This window comes from Aotus nancymaae, unplaced genomic scaffold (genome assembly GCF_030222135.1).
Source record: "Aotus nancymaae isolate 86718 unplaced genomic scaffold, 86718_ANA_hifiasm-v0.15.2.pri h1tg000058l, whole genome shotgun sequence".
Classification (NCBI taxonomy): Eukaryota; Metazoa; Chordata; class Mammalia; order Primates; family Aotidae; genus Aotus; species Aotus nancymaae.
The window spans coordinates 36,690,870-36,710,594 of NW_026988472.1; the positions used below are offsets into that span (position 1 = coordinate 36,690,870).

The 19,725-nt window shown below is 38.9% G+C and overlaps 1 protein-coding gene across 2 annotated transcripts in view; it reads right to left on the reverse strand.

Moving 5' to 3' along the window:
- The window catches only part of PHEX (phosphate regulating endopeptidase X-linked), a 217,787-nt gene that overhangs the window by 63,591 nt on the left and 134,471 nt on the right, over window positions 1–19,725 (reverse strand). For both annotated transcript variants that reach the window (XR_010338162.1, XM_012477402.2), the window contains exons 14-15: window positions 12,070–12,147; window positions 1,575–1,678 (exon numbers count right to left, since the gene is read on the reverse strand). Coding sequence is in view for 1 of the 2 variants with exons in the window: in XM_012477402.2 (XP_012332825.2) it covers window positions 1,575–1,678; window positions 12,070–12,147 (182 nt within the window). In the remaining variant the exon portion in view is untranslated. The remainder of the gene's footprint in view (window positions 1–1,574; window positions 1,679–12,069; window positions 12,148–19,725) is intronic.

Consider the following 19,725-nt stretch of genomic DNA (forward strand, 5'->3'; position numbering starts at 1 on the left):
AGCAAACTGACACAAGAACAGAAAATCAAACACTGCATGTTCTCACTCATAGGTAGGTATTGAACAATGAGAACACACAGACACAGAGAGGGGAGCATCACACACTGGGGTCTGTTGGGGGGAATAGGGGAGGGACAGTGGGGGGTGGGGAGGTTGGGGAGGGATAGCATGGGGAGAAATACCAGATATAGGTGACAGGGGGATGGAGGCAGCAAACCACATTGCCATGTATGTACCTATGCAACAATCCTGCATGATCTACACATGTACCCCAGAACCTAAAGTACAATTTTAAAAAATGCATCTCTAAAAAAAAAAGTACCCACATTTTCCAGTAATATTTATTAAGAAGTTCATCTCTTTCCTAGTAATATGAGATGTCATCATTATTAGATATTAAAAGTACCACATATGTGGAAAAAAAAAAAAGAATGATACAACAGACTTTGGAGACTCGGGGGAAAGAGGGGGAAGGGGTTGAGGAACAAAAGGCTACAGTGTACATGTACAGTGCTCGGGTGATGGGTGCACCGAAAACTCAGAAATCTCCACTAAAGAACTTACTCATGTAACCAACCACCACCTGTTCCCCCAAAACCTATCGAAATAAAAAGTAAGTTTAAAAATAATAACACAATTAAAATAAAAAAGGAATTCTGGAGTTGAAGACAGATCAATAGAAATTATCCAATCTGGAGAACAGGAGGGGGGAAAGCCCTAGAGAAGTGGGCCTTAGCAGAACGGAATCCAGTCCCAGGAATCAAAAGCAACAGCAGACAGAACAAAATGTGACCCAAACCTAAGCTGAAGAATTTCTCAGTTGTAAGCCTTTTATTTTCCTGTAAAATGGGGATAATAGTACCTATACCTCACAGAATTCATATGAGGATAAAATGAATTAAAAATTGTAAAGCACTTTCTGGTACAATGTAAACAAATAATAATTGTTAGCTGCTACCATCATCATTGTCACCATCACTGACATTTTGCTAAGGGAAGAAATCATAGCTGGTGGGCCCTGGGCCTAAAAGTTCCTAAGGAAACTCTCCTACCTGTAGGAAAAACTCCTATAGGCAGCTGAGAGGAAGGCAAATAAATCATAACTGCTATTGGATAAAAACAATATAGCTCTCAGTTCTTTGATAGGCACTACCTCAACAAATATTTTCTAGTTCCTTCTATACATTTACTTTGACATTTCTAATCATAGTTTTTTAAAAATTATTTATTCTTTTTTACGATCATCAAAAGCTTCTACATGAATGTGAAAATCCAAAGAAATTTCCCCTGTATATATATTCATAACTAGATCTAGAAATAACTCTAATGTTTGCATCTAATAAGCCTTCTCTTGATATGTGTTGATGCTAGAAACAGGGGATTTGTAATTAGACTGAAGATCTGAATCACATAACATAAAAAATAAGAGTTGGCAAAACATGACACAGATTTTGCTAAAACAAGATAACTGGCAAGCCAGCTACTCTGACTTGAGGGGAATTACAAAGTTTAATCTAAAGAGACTCTACTTCTCACCAATGTATTTATCTATTTAACTTTTTTTTAATACTCACTCTGTTTTTGGAACGGCTTCTCTTAGCCAGAAGAAATCAGACTGTGCTAAATACTTGCGAGTTTGAAGGACATTGCCAAAGTAGTCGGATTCTGAAAACTTGATCTGAATAAAACAAACCACAACGTCATTGTTCTAAGTAAAGATAAAAGATGGCTCTAAAAAAAATCCTTCAGCATAGGAAGGAGCAACTAGCAGAAAAGCTGCAGCATTCACAGCCTCTCTCAGCTGTTATCAGTTAACCCGGAACTCACAAAGCCATGAAATTTAGTCTCAGTGATTTTCCTTTAACGCAAGAAGTTCAAAAATCAATATGGTCATTTCTGGATCACAGTGAAAACAGCACAAGAGACGCTACAGTCATTTACAATGCGTTCCATTTCCTTTCTAATTGAAAAATCGACTTTAACCTTTACAAAACATATTATCTTTGGTTTGAAATTTCTTGGCTCACGAGCCCTTGATCTTTTCTAAAATGCGTACTTTATTTGTCACATAAGTTTTTTTAGTAACATGCAGTTTAGTTGACTGAAACCTCATTTAGCTTATAGACGATGATTTAGTCAAATAATTGGTAGTTGTTCATAAAGGGAAAAAATGAATGTGATTCAGAGACCTATTTTCTATTGTAAACACAATGAAGTCACCAGAATAATTTAATTATTAACAGAATGTATCCGTTAACACACAAAACGTCTCTGGTCACTAAATATTAATGAAATTACAGAGGCAAATCATAGATTATAGCTTGCATGGGAACACAGGAAATTGGTAGCAGCTCACAACAGTGTTGTCTATTCAGATAGGGAAACAGACATAATTGATTCTTTAGTTCCTTTTCTTGTTTTGGAAGGAGAACAGCAGACAGTTTCCATTATAGGCACTCCATCAACAAAACTAGCAATATTTAACCTAGCTATGTATTGTAAATAAGATCTGTGGAGCGGTTAATGCAGTAGTTTGTAGTGACCTCCAATGCTTTGGTTTTTAAATGTATTACTATGGAAAATAAGAAAAATACACATTTGAATAAGGAAATAACCAAGAGTAACCAAATTCTTATTAACTGTAATTTTTATAACTTTAATAGTTTAAAAGCACATATTAAAATATGCATGTACATGAAACCCACAGGTTTGAATGAATATATGCAATTTGATGTTTATAGGCTTGACAGTCCCCTATTTGTTGGCCAATGTCTGGCTCACATTTAGCTCCTCCCTAACACAGAGTGGCTACTCACGTCTGTGGACAAGCTTTTGTTAATGAGTCATCTTAACAATCTTCCCAGGAGACCAGGCCAAAATATAAAGGAAGGAGTAAAATAACCGAAGGCACATGGAGAAAGGCAGAAATAAAAGTATTGTTTCCTGGCATCCTCTGTGTTCTGCTTGGCCAACAAATTATAAAGCTATGACTTTAAATTGTCCCTTCCTCAAACTGCTTGGGTGGGGGGAAGAGGGACTGATAAACAAATCGTGGTATATTCACATAATGGAAGGCAATACAACAGTTTAAATGATTGTTCTGTATGCATGAACATGAAATAATCTTAAAAATTATGCAGAGTGAATAAGGTAAGTTATAGCTATGAGAAAATATAAAGTTTTTGAACACGCAAAGCCATACTGTATGCTGTTTAAGGATGCCTATCTATGTAGCAAAAGCATAAAGAAAGGCATAGGAATAACAACAGTAAGACTGAACTCAAGGTAGTGTTTATATCCAGGGATGGAGATAGACACAAAGGAAGGAGATTAGATCAAGGAAGATGACAAAATTCCAAATCCATTTGTTTTATTTATTTAAAATGCATGTGTGCGTGTACAAAGCTAATATGGCTAATGTTTCACACGTTAAAAATAGATGTGTTCAAATTATTATTTTACATCAGGTTCCAACATTTGAAATGCTTCGTAATGAAAAGAAATCTTTTAATTTTTTTTTGAGACAGAGTCTTGCTCTGTCACCCAGGTTAGAGTGCAGTGGTGCAATCTCAGCTCCCTGCAACCTCTACCTCTCAGGTTCAGGCGATTCTTGTGCCTCAGCCTCCCAAGTAGCTAGGATTACAGACATGCACCACCATCCCCAGCTAATTTTTATATTTTTAGTAGAGATAGGGTCCTGCCATGTTGGCCAGGCTGGCCTCAAATTCCTGGAATCAAGTGATCCACCTACCTTGGCTTCCAAAAGTGCTGGGATTACAGATGTGGGCCACTGTGCTGGCCAAAATCTTATAATTGATTGTATTTTAAGATAAGAGTTTTCAGCCAGGGGCAGTGGCTCATGCCTGTAATCCCAGCATTTTGGGAGGCCGAGGTGGGCAGATCACCTGAGGTCGAGAGTTCAAGACCAGCCTGACCAACATGGAGAAACCCCATCTCTACCAAAAATACAAAATTAGCCGGGCATGGTGGTACATGCCTATAATCCCAGCTACTCGGGAGGCTGACGCAGGAGAATTGCTTGAACCTGGGAGGCAGAGGTTGCAGTGAGCCAAGATTGTGCCACTGCACTCCAGCGTGGGTAACAAGAGCAAAACGCTGTCTCAAAAAAAAAAAGATAAAAATTTTCTTTTAGCTTCAGAAGAAACAGAGTAAGCACCTTGTTATAGAAAGCAGCCTTAACTAGCAATCCTAAGGCATTCCCAGATCGTATGGTTAAAAGATGTGTCCAATGTTCAATCCTTTGCCTTTTTCAGCTTTTGTTCTCAAGACAGCTCTGCCAAAACCTTCAGAATAAGATTGCAACTGATAGAAAATTCAGGTATGTTCTTGGATTCAGAACACATTCTGGAAAATTCTCTCAGGAATTTCCTTCAACAATATTAACTTTTTAAAAATAATATCAGTGGGGTAAGTTTTTACTTTTAGAAAACTTGCTAATTGTGATACTTTCATTACTGTTCCACCTGAAAAAAAAAATCCCTTGACATTCAGGTTAGTCTACAGACACTAAACAGAAAATCATCTCAAGACTTTCTAAAGGGCCAGGTGCAGTGACTCACACCTGCAATCCCAACACTTTGGGAGGCCAAGGCTGGCGGATCACTTGAGGTCAGCAGTTCGAGACCAGCCTGGCCAACATGGTGAAATCCTGTCTCTACTTAAAATACAAAAAATTAACCAGTCTTCGTGGCAGGTGCCTGTAATCCTAGCTACTTGGGAGGCAGAGGCAGGAGAATCGCTTGGACCCGGAAGGCAGAAATTGCAGTGAACCGAGATCGTGCCACTGCACTCCAGCCCCTGGGTGATAGAGCAAGACTCTGTCTCAAAAAAAAAAAGAAAAAAAAAAAACACTTTTTAAAGAAGAAAAGGATCCCAAGTCTAAAAATACTTTAAATAAGGACCTACCAGAACCCTGAAAATAACTGTGGGGAGCAAAACTCAGAGGTAACTATTACAATTTGCCATAGATGATCTATGTTTAGAAAGATAATTTTAAAATTGTTTTCATTATTGAGTTGAGAATATTTCTTCTTTCTTACCCTGGTTTAATTGATCTATTCCATTTATTTAATGGAAATCACAAGTAATAGAGGACAGGTCTTACTTTTTTCCTTGAGACAGGTTAAGTGTTTGGGGGTAGGCAGGGGCCAGTCACTGTTACTCACATATGATAGATAGGAAACAGGGCTAAAGAGATTATGAAATCTGGCAAAACTACACTGTCATTTGGCTCTGACCTCAATGTTATTTTCATTGGTCTTAAATAAGTGAACCAACAATTCAAGGACAAAGTAAGACTGTATAAATAAATCATGACACAACTTACTTGAAATACTATACAGCTGTTAAAATAATGGTAACAGGCTATAAAATACAGTAACAACAATATGTTAACTGTAAAGATTGGTATATGAAATTATATATGAACATCAATTACAGCTGTATAGAAATAGAGAAAAACATATTAACAAACTGTAACAGAAGTATGTATTATGTCGCAATATTATGAGTGCATTTTCTCCGTTTCCCACATTTTCTGCCAAAACCTTCAGAATATGATTGTAACTGATAGAAAATTCAGATATGTTCTTGTGCTCAGAACACTTTCTGGGAAATTTTCTCAGAGGAATTTCCTTCAAAAATATTAACCTTCAAAAATAGTATCAATGATATCAGTTTTTACTTTTACAAGACTTGCTAATTGTAATAATATTTTACTAATTTTAAATATTTCAAAAGGCCGTTGAATAAGAAAAAGAATTGAAGCCCAGAAACTATTGGGAAAGTTCTGTTTGTTGTAGAAGTTGAAACAAGAAGGAATTCACATGAATATTTTCAAGCCTCTTGTAATCTCCAAAATGAAAAAATTAAATTCAGCAAGGGACAATACTTGGCTCAAAAGCCTCTTGTCCTTTCAATTACTGGAAAAAGTCTAGGTCAAGTTGATGATGACTTTCAATCAATTCCATCTCCTGACTTTCAGTTGTGTGACCTTTGGAGAATTAATTGGGACTCTTGTGTCATTTCCTAGCTACAGCTGTTCCAATCATAAAATTCAGGAGGACCTACATTTCTCTTCTTGAATATCCTATTCCAGATCCACAGACTAAATGGAAGAATGAAGTTATTACCACCAGCACCACTCCAAAGATGGGGAGCCTATAATAAGGGCAGAACAGGAAAATGTGTTCAGCTTCTCTGTAGGGCAAGTACATGTTTATAAGACACAACATAGGAATGCAAATGATTCGTAGTATAGGCCTCAGGCTACATGTAAAAATAAGCAGATGAAAAATACTGAAGCACTAACTGTGATACTTTCCTTACTGTGCCAGTAGCAAGTGTAAATTCTAGGACACCCTTCATTTAATTTAAATCCATTTAAAGATACTCAGAGATATATCCAAATATCTATTAGAAAGATTTTATGTTAGGCACCCGAAGGATTTTCTGAATAGTTAATGGAATCCATATTTTGTATCTACATCTTCCCTTCTTTAAACAGCAAAGCAATATGCAAGATTGGTGTGTTTAGATGGCTTTGCCCAAAAGTAATGTGTGTATATACATGTAGGCACACTTATTATGTTGGAGTAAAAGTAACTGCGGTTTTTGGCAAAAGTAATGGCAAAAACCACAATTACTTTTGCACCAACCTAATATACAGGGGTGATGTTCAAAATGTTTAATAATCCACGTATACAGTGTACCATGGAAGATGCAATTCCCACAGACAGCTATGTGAAGGTGGGTGTGAGGGAGTTAAAGCCAGCACACTAGCACTGGAACCAGATGTCCCATCTCCACACTGGGCCTGGTCTTGGTCTGCTCTGGCAAGTGGAGCAGTCTGGATGAAGGCCAGTGTGAGAGAATTACAGAGGCCTGGCTGGAAGGTTGGGGCGCACCAGGGTGCCCCACCTCCAATGCTCACTCTTAGCTCTCCAGTGCCATGATGGCCAGGGGTCCCCTGAGAGAGCTGAGTGCAATGTTTTGTGTTTTTTAACAAATAGAAAGAGGCCAGGCGTGCTGGCTCATGCCTATAATCCCAGCACTTTGGGAGGCTGAGGCGAGTGGATCATGAGGCCAGCAGTTCAAGACCAGCCTGGCCAATATGGTGAAACCCCGTCTCTACTAAAAATACAAAAAAATTAGCTGGGCGTGGTGGCACGAGCCTGTAGTCCCAGCTGCTCAGGAGGCTGAGGCAGGAGAATTGCTTGAACCCGGGAGACAGAGGTTGCAGTGAGCCGAGATTGTGCTACTCCAGCCTGGGCGACAGAGCAAGACTTCGTCTCAAAAAAAAAAAAAATAGTAAAGAATTATTTTAGTATTTTAACAATCTTTCTCTGCAGCATTCCAGCATTCCAGCATTCCATTTGAATATCACCTTACTCTTGCATAGTGGCACTCTCAGCCATGTACACACACACACACGGACACACACACACACACACACACACACACACACGAGTGTTTCACTGGCCAAAGCAAACCAGACCCACCCCAGAGAATCTTACATAGGTTCACATATCTACATATCCCTATATGCACATTTATATGTATGTATGTGTGTATCACTCACCAGAAACTTTGGCCTCTGAAACATTTCTCATTTCCAATTCTCCTAAGTAAGCGGAGACCAGCCATGATTCTGACTTTAGTCCTTACTATAATTCTCCATTGGCTTTCACAAGAATAAGTAATGTCCTGAATTGTGCTGGTTATTCTCCTATAGTCTTTCAGCTGCATGCCGACCCTTTTACTCTGTTCCGTAATGCTGGAGACTGGAAACCTGAAAACTGTTTCCCAAACTCCTTTGCCAATTAGCTTCCTGCAAATAGGAGGCACTAGAGGAAATCAGTGGGTTGCAGGAAGGGAAGGGTGCTGTGGTGCCGCCTCTCATTCTCTCTCCCCCTCCACTCCCTCCCTTTTCTTTTTCGGACAATGACTCTGGAAGAATCTTCAGTCTCTCCCCCGAAGCTCAGCTCTGGAGTGGCAGTTCTCCTCTACTCTCCTAAGTGACAGTACCATCACCTCCTCCCTTCTGTGACCCTAGGCACAGGAGCAGCAGCTGCTTTCTAAAGTTAATAATCTGTGGTTTATCTCATTTTTCCCTCTCCTTGCCTTCCAACATATTTCCTGTATTAAATTCCCTGTTTAAACTATCTAGTGTGCTTTTGCTTTCCTGGCTAATACTGCAGTATTTCCAAAATTGGTATAAACTCACTGCCTGAATCTATTTCTACTGAGTCAATGAAATGGAATACTTTAGTAGGCTGATTTGAAAATGGTCTGATGCCTAACCAATAGGCTTTCCTGCATGTTGATGAGGGTTCAAATAATGGGCATTTTATTTTTTCTTGTTCTTTTCCAAAACTACAGGATTGTTGTTCAGAAATGCTTTGCTGAGTACCTCAGCTTATCTTGTCATCCTTAAAGAAAAAACAATCTGAATCTTTTGCAAATTTACCTCTTAATTCTATCTCATTTGCTTGTATTTCCACAAGCCCAACTTCAATTTTCAACATTTCTCGACCTTCATCTGATCCATCACCTAATCTCGCTCCTCTTTCCTTTTGCATTTGTGCCTGATGAATCATATCTCCACCTGTCTCAAGTGCAGCATGCTGTTTTTCATTTGTAACAGCCTCTCATGCTTAGAGCTCGTATTACCAGAAATTTCTCATAGGTCCTATAGCAGTCCTTATCTACATATTTCTTAAAACTGAAAACACAGTCCCATTGTATACCAGGGATACTTTACTCCTTTTGCTATTGCCTTCAGTGACAATATTACAATCATATCATCCTTTACCTATTTTTAGGGTGGCTTTTATTCATTTTCTCTATCAGTGATATGATTTGGCTCTGTGGGAGTCACAGGAGTAGCACACCTGCTACTTCTGTGCCTAGGGTCACAGAAGGGAGGAGGTGATAGTACCATCACTTAGGAGAGTAGAGAAGAACTGCCACTCAGAAAAAGAAAAGGGCATGGGTAGAGGGAGAGAGAAAGTGAGAGAGCGGAAACACAGTACCCAAATCTCATCTCAAATTATAATCCCTACGTGTCGACGGAGGGATCTGTAATTCCCATATGTCAAGGGAGGAAGGTGATTGAATCATGGGTGCGGTTTCCCCCATGCTGTTCTCGTGATAGTGAGTTCTCATGAGATCTGATGGTTTTAAAAGTAGCAGTTTTTTCCTGAACTCTCACTCTTCCCTCCTGCCACCTTGTGAAGAAGGTGCCTGTTTCCCTTTTGCTTTCCGCCATGATTGTAAGTTTCCTGAGGCCTCCCTAGCCATGCGGAACTATTAGTCAATTAAACCTCTTTCCTCTATAAATTATCCAGTCTCAGGTATTTCTTTATAGCAGCGTGAAAATGGACTGATACAATCAGTTTCTGAATACAAATGTCTTTTTATTTCATGTAACCTGGAATTTATTCACTGCCAGTTTTTTAAACTTTTATAACTCTTGGGTGTAATTGTGTCTGCTTTGGCAATGAGTCAGATGAAAGCCATTTCTTCACAGAAGTGATTAAAAATCTTGGCGTGTAATGGCTTCAGCTGGGGCCCCAGAGAAACAAAGAAGCATACCCAATATGGCATCCTGTTTGGCATCTGGTTTCTTGTCACAAAAAGATATTGCATTCAATGGGTCCTGCATTCAATGTGGGGCTCTGAACTTAGACAGCAACAGACTGCCAACAAAATTTGATCAACTAAATACTGTGAGTAAACCTTAAGTGCTACCTTATTCGATTAAAGCTTGAGACTGCTCCATCTGTATAGCCTTTCAAATCAATTTGAGGGACCTGGACACTGCATGAGTTAATTCATGAGGATTTTTCTAAACCAAAATAGTCCACTATCATAAGTGTGAATTGAAGATGTCACAGCTAACACTTATATTTGTGCTGACTGTATGTTAGGGATGCTTCTAAACACTTTAAATATGTTAATTTATTTGATCCTCCAAGAAATCCTATATGGGAGGCATTAGTATCACCTTCATTCTTCAGATAAAGAAAGGCACAGAGAGGATACATAACCTACCCTAGGTAACACTGTAGTACATGGTAGACTGGGGTTTTTACTCCAGGCACTTTGACTTCAGGGTCCTTATTTGTAACCTCTACACCAAACTGTCTCTCATATGGAGTTATCCATGTTCTCCTGCTAAGGTACTTTGTGCCCTGGTGATGCTCTTCTTAGTAGCAATACCAGTTTAACCTGTGGTGTACCTCATTTTCACTTTTCTTGCCTTCCAACCTATTTCCTGTATTAAATTTCCTGTTTAAAATACCTAGTGTGCTTTTTACTTTCCTGGCTGATATAGTGATATTTCCAAAATTGGTAGAAATTCACGCTTGAGTCTATTTCCATTAAGGATCAATGAAATGGAGTATTTTATAAGGCAGATTTGAAAATGGACCACTAATGACCATATTGATCTGCAAAGCTACCTGTTATAGGGAGTAGGCTATAATCTGTGCCAGAGTATTATGTCAGGTGTTTTTACATGTATATAAGCTCATGTAATCTTCCCAACAATACTAAGACTTGGTTATTATTTCCAGTAGCCAGGTAAGTAATGGGAGGCTAACTGAAGTTAAGTAACCTACACAGGATGAAACAACTAGTAAGTGAAAGCAGCAGAATTCAAACCCAGGCCCATGACACTAGAACCTGTGCCCTTAACTATCTGATAGCATGGCCTTCCCTCTGCTCTTCTTCCCACAGCTCTCATCACATTGCCCCCACCAAGTCTCCACCCTGACTTCTCTGTTCCTCCAGCACAGCTGCCTAAAAAGGACCCTGAAGAACCCCTTTTCTGATTACAGGCAGAGCTTCCTGAGCCCAGATTTCAGTCCTGACTCTGAAACTCTGTGTGGAACTGAGGAGGTAACTTAAATTATTTGAGTCTCTCTATCCTTTTCTGCAAAATGGGAATGAACATCATCTATTTCACAGAATCACTGAAGGAATTAAAGGATAATGTACATGAATATGTCAAGTGCTTCAATATTTTCAGTTATGATAATAAAAATGGGGTTTTCAGCATCATCAAAACAGTGCATAATAAGACAGACTGTCTGGGTTTTAGGATGCTATGAGGCATAATTATTTTCTTCCAGAGCAACTGGATCAATATTTTGGAAGGCTGTATCTTAGAGCCCAATGGAGGAAGACTCTAATTAATGCTTTCTCTCAATTTTGAATGGTCTTGTAAAATTCTGATGGTCATCTACAAAGCTGGGATTGCTTTCAGATATGCCACTTGTTGAACCACAATTTCAGGAAAGAGCTATACCTCAGAACTATAGTTACTTAAAGAATTACAAAAGACTATGTTTTCAAGAAAATCTAGTGAATGGTAAAAGCAGGTTTTTTAAATGAGGAAGAAAAATCATTTATCAGGATTATTTGTAGGAGAGGAAATAACAGTGGTTGTGATTAGAAAGACCTGTGATTAATAGACCTACTGGAAAATACATGTCCCAAAATATCGGAATAAAAAAGAATTATGGCTATTTTTCATCAGTAACTTACTGCAAATACACAGTTCAATTCACGATAAATTATAGAGTCATATGTATATGCACTTAATTTGCCAAAACACTCATAAAGTTTAATGAAGTTAACTCCCAGCAGGCAGATTTATTATTATTCATTTAATATGAATGAAGTAAATAAAAAGTGTTTAACAACAAACATGATGCATTTGCCATTAGAACATGCCCACTAATTGTAAAATACTCAAATTGCTTAATTCTTTCTTTTATGATCAAATTAGGCCAAACCCAAGTCTACTTTGTTTTATGGTACCCACTCAGCTACACATCATTTCTGCCACTTCCTTTATTTTGAATCTGCCCTAAATCTTGTGATCTCTCTGGCATATTCAGGCTCCTATCGAGCCAAGGAATTAATCAAAAGTTGGTGTTTTCTGGCATCACCAGTTTTAATTGCTTGGACTTGGGTTAGTTGAAAGGCACAAGGCCAGTAAAACTTGCCAGAAAAAAAAAGTACAGTAAATTTAGCACTTACTGCTTTGAGGTCTTCATTAACATGAGTATCATTCATTATAAACTCTGGATAGCCAACTTTTGCCAAAACAGCTCTCGCCTACAAAAAGGAAAAAGAAAAATAATGTCAGAGTTTCAGCACTTAAATCATTAATAATCACAAGATATAGGAATGCGCCCTTCATCTGAAAACTCCATTTACTGAATATATACTATATGCAAGCCACCATGAAGGGTAAAAATATATAGATATATATTGAGAGACCTCAGTATACTAAAAATGTAGTGAATGCAGCAAATAAATGTCTAGTACAATGTAAACAAAATAAAAATTTTAATAGAACTAGACAATATTGTTATCAACGTCCAAAGCAGAGACTATTTCTTCACGGAGAAAATGCTTAATGGGGAAGGTGACTGAATCATGTCTTAGAGAATGGTTAGGATTTCAAAATGTAGAGCTAGAAGAACATTCCAGGAGAAGAAATGGGGCAAAGACAGGGGCAAATATATATGCAAACCATACATCTGATAAAGGGTTAATATCCAAAATATATTTAAAACTGAACTCAATAACAAGAAAGCAAATAACCTGGTTAAAAAATGGGGAAGGGAGATTGGACACACTGATTCACGCCTGTAATCCCAGAGCTTTGGGAGGCTGAAGCAGGAAGACTGCTTGAAGCCAGGAATTCAAGACCAGCCTGGGCAACACGGCGGGACTCTGTCTCTACAAAAATAAAAATTAAAAAAAATAAGCTAGGCATGGTGGCATGTGCCTGTAGTTCCAATTACTTGGGAGGCTAAGGCAGGAGGATCACTTGAGCCTGGGAGGTAGAGGCTGCAGTGAACTATGATCACGCCACTGCACTGCAGCCTGGATGACAGAACAAGACCCTGTCTCAAAAAAAAAAAAATTAAAAAGGGAAAATAATGAGAAAATACATTTCTCAAAAGAAGACATACAAATGGTCAATAGGCTTTTTTTTTAATGATCCACATCATTACTCATCAGGGAAATAAAAATTAGAAATACAATGAGTTATTACCTATCACCAGTTGGAATGGCTATTATCAACAAGACAAGAGATAACAAGTGTTGGCAAGGATGTGGAGAAAAGGGAACTCTTGTGCACTGCTGATAGCAATATAATCTGGTACAGTCAATATGAACAACACTATGGAGGTTCCTCTAAAAATTAAAAATATAACTACCATACGAAGCAGTAATCCTACTTCTGGGTATATATCCAAAGGAAATGAAATCAGTATGCTAAAGGGATATCGGTGCCTCCATATTCATGGAAGCACTATTCAAAATAGCCAAGATATAGAATTAACCCAAATGTCTATCAACAGAGGAATAGATTAAAAATGTAGTATCTATACGCAATGGAATACTATTCAGCTTTAAAAAAGAAACTCCTGTCATTTGTGACAATGTGGATGAACCTGAAGGACTTCATGCTAAGTGAAATAAGCCAGGCACAGAAAGGCAAATACTACATGATCTCATTCCTGTGGAATTTTAAACAGTCAAATTCATAGAAGGAGAGAGTAGGACGGTGGTTACCAGGGGTGGAGGAATGGGGCTGGGGAGTTGGTCAAAAGATAACAAAATTTCAGTTAGATAAAAGGAATAAGTTTAGGAGATGTATTGTACAACATAGTGACTACACTTAATAACAATGTACTGCACACTTGAAAATGGCTAAGGAAGTAGATTTTAAATGTTCTTAGCACAAACATGATAAACACATGAGGTGATGGATATGTTAATTGGCCCGTTCTCTAATGTATACATGTATCAAAACATCATGTTGTACATCATATATATAATTTTGTCAGTATACATATATATTTATATATATAATTTTGTCAGTTTAAATATATTAAAATGAAAACTACAAGGAGACAGGAAACACACATGATATGGCATATTGGAGAGAGGGCGAGTAATTTAATGTAGCTGGACTATAAGTACATGAGGATAGAGAGGAGAAAATAAAGCCGGAAAACTGGCCTGGAGTCAGATCACAGGGGTTCCTGAATGCCATGCACCAAACGTATATTTTATTTTACGGCTAAGAGAGAGCTAAATATGTTTAGCATGGGAATAAAAGGAGATGAGTCATACCTCAGGAAGATTATCTTTGCAACATTGTGAAAGATGGCCAGGATGCCAGAAAGATGGGAGGCAGTGGTCTAGAATAATTCAAGATCCAGCATAATGTCATAACCATCATTTAGATAGACAATGGTACAAAGTATCCTGTATGCTTTATAGCAGATAGGGAATAAATAAAGGAAAAATAAACTTAGGCACATACAAGGAACCTCAAGAGCAGGGATTGGCAAAATATGTTCCCTGGGCCAAATCCAGCTACCCTACCCCTGTTTTTATAAATAAGGTTTCACTGGAACATAGCCACACTCATTCATTATAATTGTGGAACTGAATAATTGGGTCAGACACCTTGGGACCCATAAAGACTCAAATATTTTATCTGGCCATTTCTAGAAAAAGTTTGTCAACCCTTGTTTTAGAGAAACTTTACAGTTCCATGTGAAAATTTTTCTTTCCCTTCCCCAGATTCTGAGTTTCATAAAAGCAAAAGAGAAGGTTACAACTACATTTTAAGCACATTGTCAGGGATTTGACCAGATCCCCTGGGATCCCTTTTATAACTTCTGTACATCCCTGTAGCATCTATGTTTTTTCTTTTCTAATGGCCAAAACCTGAAACTTTTTGAAGGCCACTCCTTTCTGTCTTGCTTCTCCCATTCCTTTACTGGTTTCTCTTGGGAGTACTCATTTAATAAATCACTTACACAGGAATTCTCATTTCCAGATATGCCTCCAGATGACCCAACCTAAGACCGAGGCAACCCCAAACAGGTTGGTTTTATTCCAGCAAAGCCACAAAGCAAAACCAGTGACCTTTGGACACTGTTCTTGGTAACGAGTTCTTTCCTTTAGTCCCTTTCTGTTTTCCTCACTCAAGAAATAAACGGAATATGGTAATACACTTTCCTTATCTTCCTTGAGATAATTCAAATATTAAATATCAGCAGAATTCTGAAACTCAAGACTTAGGATTTAACAAGGGCCATAGGACATAGTCATAATGGGTTTTGCTATTTCAGAGACTCAAAAGTAGCACAGATCGAATTATACCTTCAAAACCCTGTGAGTTACACACACTAAAAGCCTGATGTGACCCAGACAGCAGATAACTACAGGTTACAGCTCTACTTCCAACACCAGACTATGTGATATGTCTGTAGGTTGCCTCATTCTGAGATAATTCTATTATTTCCTGCGTTGTATTTAATTTTGCACTATATTTTATCAGCTCACCATAAGTCATATGCATAATTATAGCAAGTAAAGAATTCCAGATAGTTTTGTAGAAAGAAAGAAAGAAAGAAAGACGTTGTGGTGGGGGGAAGAGAAAGGGAAAGGGAAAGGCAAGGGCAAGGGCAAAGGCAGGCAGGCGAGAGATAGATATACAAGCTGAGTCATCCACGATTGTTTTCTGAAGACTGGTCTTTCCAGAGCATGCTGGTGAATTATGCACTGTTTTTTAAACCTTGTCTCATTTCTGGGACCCCCCACTGCACTACAGAGCCTCACAGAATATATTACCTTCTGCACCATCTATGCAGGTTATTGAATCCTTATTTATTATTTATTTAGCATCACCATGACTTTAGAAAATCAGAACAGATACAAAGAATCCCTATTTACCTCCCAAAGATACATAACTAGAATAAGGTAATAATACTAGTAGCAACATTACCAGCATCCGAATAGAGGGTTCTTCTTCCCCAAATTGCCATATACGTATGCCTCTATTCAGACTCAGATGTTTTTTTCTGCCACAGACTTTGTTGTCAATTTCTCATCATCATACTCCACCCTATTCTACATTTTTCCCTGAGAAGCTTCAGAACTACGTCTTGCAATACCCCATGGGTCCAGGTTAGACTGCCAATGAGAAACACTCAAAGACGATTCCAAAGGTAGAAGAGAAGATACCATTTATTTACTGTTGCTGGCCATATACAGACATGTGGGCATACAGCCCTTAGCCAGCAACTGCCAGGCATTCTCCTGAGAAAGACCTCTTTGGTGGACAGGCAGCAGAGATCATTGGCAGACTCTGACCTTCACCCCCTAGCCCTCTGAATGGCTGCCTAAGCCTCCAATTCTCTGCATTAAAAAATGTCTTGCTGGTTGATATACTTGGAAGAGTGTCTGTATTCCAGAATGAACCCTAAGTAAGGCAAACAGTGATCACAACACTTTTTAATTTTTTCAGAATGAGAGAAGTGAAGCACCAATAGTTTGATGGCTTGAAAGGCAAAGTATGACTGAGTCAGGTCTGAAATTAATTGCCCTATGGTTACATGGAGAAAAAGGAAAGGCAAGTCTCACTATAAATGCTGAGAGATCAGTGATATAAATATTTAACAGACTGCACATTATATCCTGCAAGAAATATTTCCTAGGCTGCTTGTGGCTGATGAAAAACTCCAGGGCTTTCCATACCCAGTGCATGCATTTTCATGCTTTATTCATACAGATATCTGGAGAGAAGCTGCACCTGACAGCTGGACATCCTTCCTTCTTAGAGGAGGTTTAAGCAGCTGCTGATCTTCACTACCTCTGTGACTTTCGACAGAGTACCTAACTTTTTGAAATAAACACTGCCCAATGTCTACCTAACATCTATTCTCCCTTTCTTCTCTTACTATCACGACTCTAATTCTGCTCAGGATGACAATGGACTCAACAACAACAAAAAAATAGCTGTGCCGCCCAGCTTCCTTTACAACTATGGGATGAGATTTGGGCCAATGACATATAAGAAAAATTTCTTGTTGCACTTGCAATAATCCATTTTAAAGGGGGACAGACAGAACAGCATGTGCTTTCTGCCTTTAGTCCGGGGTTTCTCAACACTTTGGGCCAAATAATTTTTGTTGTGGAGGTTGCCCTGTAAAGTGCAGGATGTTTAGCAGCATCTTTGGCTTCTACAAATTAGATACCAGGAGCAAACCTCCACCCAAGTTGTGACAACAAAAGTATCTCCATGTGTTTCCAAATGTACCCTGGTGGCAAAATCACCTCCAGGTGAGAACTACTGCTTTAGCTTTTCCTCTTCTTCCTTTCTGGAATGCTGATGCAATGCCAGAGGCAGAGCAGCCATCTAGTAATCACAAGGCAACAAATATGAGGAAAAAATCTATATACTGAAGATGGTGGGATAAAAAGCTGATGGCATTTGAAGCCCAGCATGTTAGACCTGGACTGCCTCCTTCTTTCCCCTTTATGACATACAGAAAATAAACTTCTTATTTGTTTGAAGCATTATGTGTCATGTTTTCCATTAGCTAATATAATCCTAACACGCTCTCTTTTACATCAGATGTTGTTTCAGAAAAAATTACTAAAAATTAATACCTACTTCATAGCGTTGTCTGCAAGAGTTCAGGATGACACTGCATGTAAAACACTTTTTTATCCCTTGGTCCAGAGTACACAATGAGCAAATGTTAGTAGTAGACTACACGAAGAAAGTAGAAACATGACTTCTTCCAAGGATTTAGAGTAACTGTTGTGTGTCTGTTTGGAGGGTCTTCCAATAGTCCAGGTCATCTTACACCGCCCAACCAAATTCTTGAAACCCCTGAGAAATAATGTGACTCTCTTTAGTCATAGGTCCAGTTTCAGAAGGCCACACTTGTGATGAGAGAAAAAATAACGAGAAAAATGCTTAGAGAGAAAAACTATTGAGGCAACCCTCTTAGCAATGGAAGACACATGTACAAGCTTCTTGGAGCATGGTGGGAGATTTTCCTAGCAAAGCCAGACTCTGCATGAGTCAGAAGAATCCAGGCTATTCGCAGCCCCCGCAAAAGTTGGAGGACTCTTTTGAGAGCCACTATTGGCACACCTCTGAAAACAGACACAAGAAACACTACCAAATCTAACCCTAGAAAAGATCAGCCGGGCGCATTCACTCATGCCTGTAATCCCAGTGCTTTGGTAAGCTGAGGCAGGTGGATCACCTGAGGTCAGGAGTTTGAGACCAGCCTGACCAACACGGAGACACCCCATCTCTACTAAAAATATGAAATTACCCAGGCGTGGTGGCTCATGCCTGTAATACCAGCTACTTGGGAGGCTGAGACAGGAGAATCGCTTGAACCCGGGAGGAAGAGGTTGCAGTGAGCCAGATTGCACCATTGCACTCCAGCCTGGGTAACAAGAGAGGGAGGGAGGGAGGGAGGGGAAAAAGAGAAAGAAAGAAAAGAAAAAGAAAAGAAAAGAAAAGAAAGAAACAAACAGAAGATCAAAGATATGGGTTGCCTTTAGCACTTGCCATCTTAGTTTCTGCCTTCCTCCTCTTTCCCTTTTTTATATCTGTTCCTTTCAACACCTAACAGGTCCTATGTGTTCATACCACTTGCAATACCATCGTACCCTAATTGGCCTTTCCTTAGCAATACTCTGTGCTCCAGAGACATCTCCCCCTTACCTTCTCATCCATCAAAACTATTAATCTTTCAAGGCAGCTAATCCACTAGCTGCCACTGGGGCCTCAAACTAGTTTATAATAGAATGTAAGTGACTAATAGCAATCTCATACATTTACTCTGGAGAAATACTTTTATTTAAAAGAGTAGTTTCTTAGCCAAAGGAATAAATACAATCAAATGAGAGGTTTTGTAGCTGAGAGAATCTTTAATACTATTCAAATTAAACCAATAGCCTATTCCACCTAATCACCATTGCGTTCTCCACAGGTAACATAGCAAGTGATCAATACTCAATAAATATTAATTCATATAATGAATAATTTGACACCCACTCTGATCAATGTCATTAATAGTAACAGAAAATATAAAAGGCTGTATTTTACCTTTAACCTTTTAATATAAGAGGATTAACATATGATCACAAACATCACTCAATGCTGTTCACACCAAGGTTTCCCTGGGGTTTTTGTTGTTGTTGTCTTGAGACAGAGTCTCATAATGCAATCCAGGCTGGAGTGCAGAGGCACAATCTCAGCTCATTGCAACCTCTGCCTCCCAGGTTCAAGCAATTCTTGTGCCTCAGCCTACCAAGTAGCTGAGATCACAGGCATGTGCCACAGTGCTCAGCTAACATCAAGGTATATTTCAATATTAACTGATCTTACCACAGGAGAAAAAAAATGGAGGGAAAATGAGAGATTTTGTGAGAACATAGAAAACCTTCTGGAAAATGAAGCAATGAAATCCATTGTAATTAATTTTTTTTTTTTTTTTTGAGACATCTTACTCTATCGCCCAGGCTGGAGTGTAGTGGCACAATCTCGGCTCACTGCAGCTTATGCCTCCCAGGTTCAAGCGTCTTCTGCCTCAGCCTCCTGAGTAGCTGGGATTACAGGCGCTTGCCACCACACCCGGCTAATTTTTTGTATTTTTAGTGGAAATGGGGTTTCGCCATGTTGGCCAGGCTGGTCTTGAACTCTTGACCTCAGGTGATCCACCCACCTCACTCTCCCAAAGTGCTGGGATTACAGCTGTGAGCCACTGCACCCAGCCTGCACATGCTTTCTCTTGCTTGCCTGCTGCCATGAAAGACGTGACTTTGCTCTTCCTTTGCCTTCCACCATGATTG